Source organism: Myzus persicae, unplaced genomic scaffold (assembly GCF_001856785.1).
Source record: "Myzus persicae strain clone G006 unplaced genomic scaffold, MPER_G0061.0, whole genome shotgun sequence".
In the NCBI taxonomy this organism is placed as follows: Eukaryota; Metazoa; Arthropoda; class Insecta; order Hemiptera; family Aphididae; genus Myzus; species Myzus persicae.
The window spans coordinates 1-1,615 of record NW_019103156.1 but is presented as its reverse complement, the minus strand read 5'-3'; the positions used below and the strand labels follow the sequence as shown (position 1 = coordinate 1,615).

The 1,615-nt window shown below is 28.5% G+C and overlaps 1 protein-coding gene across 1 annotated transcript; it reads left to right on the top strand.

The window, feature by feature from the left end:
- Positions 1–6: 6 nt before the first annotated feature.
- On the top strand, positions 7–1,605 carry LOC111033889 (beclin-1-like protein A). Its single transcript, XM_022314830.1, has one exon. The coding sequence runs from the start codon at positions 48–50 to the stop codon at positions 1,581–1,583; it is 1,536 nt and encodes a 511-aa protein (XP_022170522.1). The 5' UTR covers positions 7–47; the 3' UTR covers positions 1,584–1,605.
- Positions 1,606–1,615: the final 10 nt, after the last annotated feature.

The window sequence follows — 1,615 nt, the reverse complement described above, 5'->3', positions numbered from 1 at the left end:
TTTCAAATAATGATGACAGTTTAACATCATTAAATGCCACTACAGAAATGTCAGTAGGTAGTATTTCAAAAAATCAATCTAAACTTTCAACAAGTGTTATTTCAAACAATGACAGTTTACCATTGTTTGTTATGGGATCATCAGAAAGTAATAAATCTCCAAAAACTCAATCAACAAGTCCCACTTTAAATATTGAAAATGTAATAACTTTGAATACCAATACTGAATCATTAAGACAAAATGAATTATCAATTAAGAGATCAACTTCTAAACATTCTTCATCGATTATTAGTGGGAAAACATTAATACTTGGAGATGTTATTAATAATGTTAGTAGTATGTCTACTCGTTCGTCAAAACAAAAAAGCAATATTCCAGATAATGTGGAACCTTTAACTTCAATTATTATTGATGGATTATCCAATAGTGATAGCTCAGTGATTAAAAATACTACTACAAGACCTTTGAAACAAAAAGTATTGTCAATAAATCAATCAAATTCTTTACCAAATATTTCTATAAAAACATCCACCAATGGATTAATACTAGATGATGGTGCAAATGATGTAAATACAATGTATGCTTCATCTTCCAAACTAAAAAACAAATCTTACGATAATGAACAAATGATGCAAGATATTACTGATGGCCTATTGGTAAAATCTAGACCATCTACAACTAGAGTACTGAGGTCTTCTCTGCGTACTAATAAAAATAAATCAATAAAGTCAGGTAATAATGAAAATATTTTATCTGTTAGTATTACTAGAACTTCAAAAAAAATATCTAATTTTGATAATAATTCTGACGATTCATTATTTTGGACCACATTACCTGACGAATCCACAAACATATCAAGTACCCAGAATGTAAATATGAATACATTCCAAACGCCTACAAGAAATAAATTATCTATAGCAGAAAATATAATTAATACAATTAAAATCATGTCTACAAATAATAAAAAATCTACTCATCCAGGGGTTTTTGAACTTGATGATCATAATGATGGACCATTATCAAAATCATTTGTGACACGTTCATATAATCGCAGTCCTTCAATTTTAACTTTAGTTTTTGGTGGACAAAAACCCTCTGAGTCAACGTCATCACTAACACGATCTCCCTCTGAAATTATATTTGATCAATCACAAGTTGAAGAAAATGTGAAACAAAAGTTTAAATCTCTGTATACGAAAGAATCATGGATTACCAAACGCCTTTATAAATTCTTAATTATTAAACTCCAACCAAATTATAATATATATTCAGTGAAGTATGCAGAAAAGTTTGTCAAATATTTAGCACGGTTATTTAAACAAATTTACAACGATCAAGCAAATTTACAGTTGTGTACAGATATGTTGAGATACCACATGGCGAGATATCACATCATCAAAGATACATTTGATTACGTAGGGTTTTTGACTGATTACATACCAATGCCATATTATAAAAAATTAGTTCCTGGGTGGAATCTTGAAACATCAGTGGTCAAATTTGATCCACAAAAATATTATATACCTCTCATGGATGATGAAGAATTCTTAAATTATATTATGGAACACCTTAAAGAAGCTTAGTTAGTATTTTTTTTTTTTATGTATTTTGTTAT

Bases quoted from the DNA above. Each gene is read 5' to 3' on its own strand.
- LOC111033889 (XM_022314830.1), top strand. From the start codon at position 48: ATGTCAGTAGGTAGTATTTCAAAAAATCAATCTAAACTTTCAACAAGT.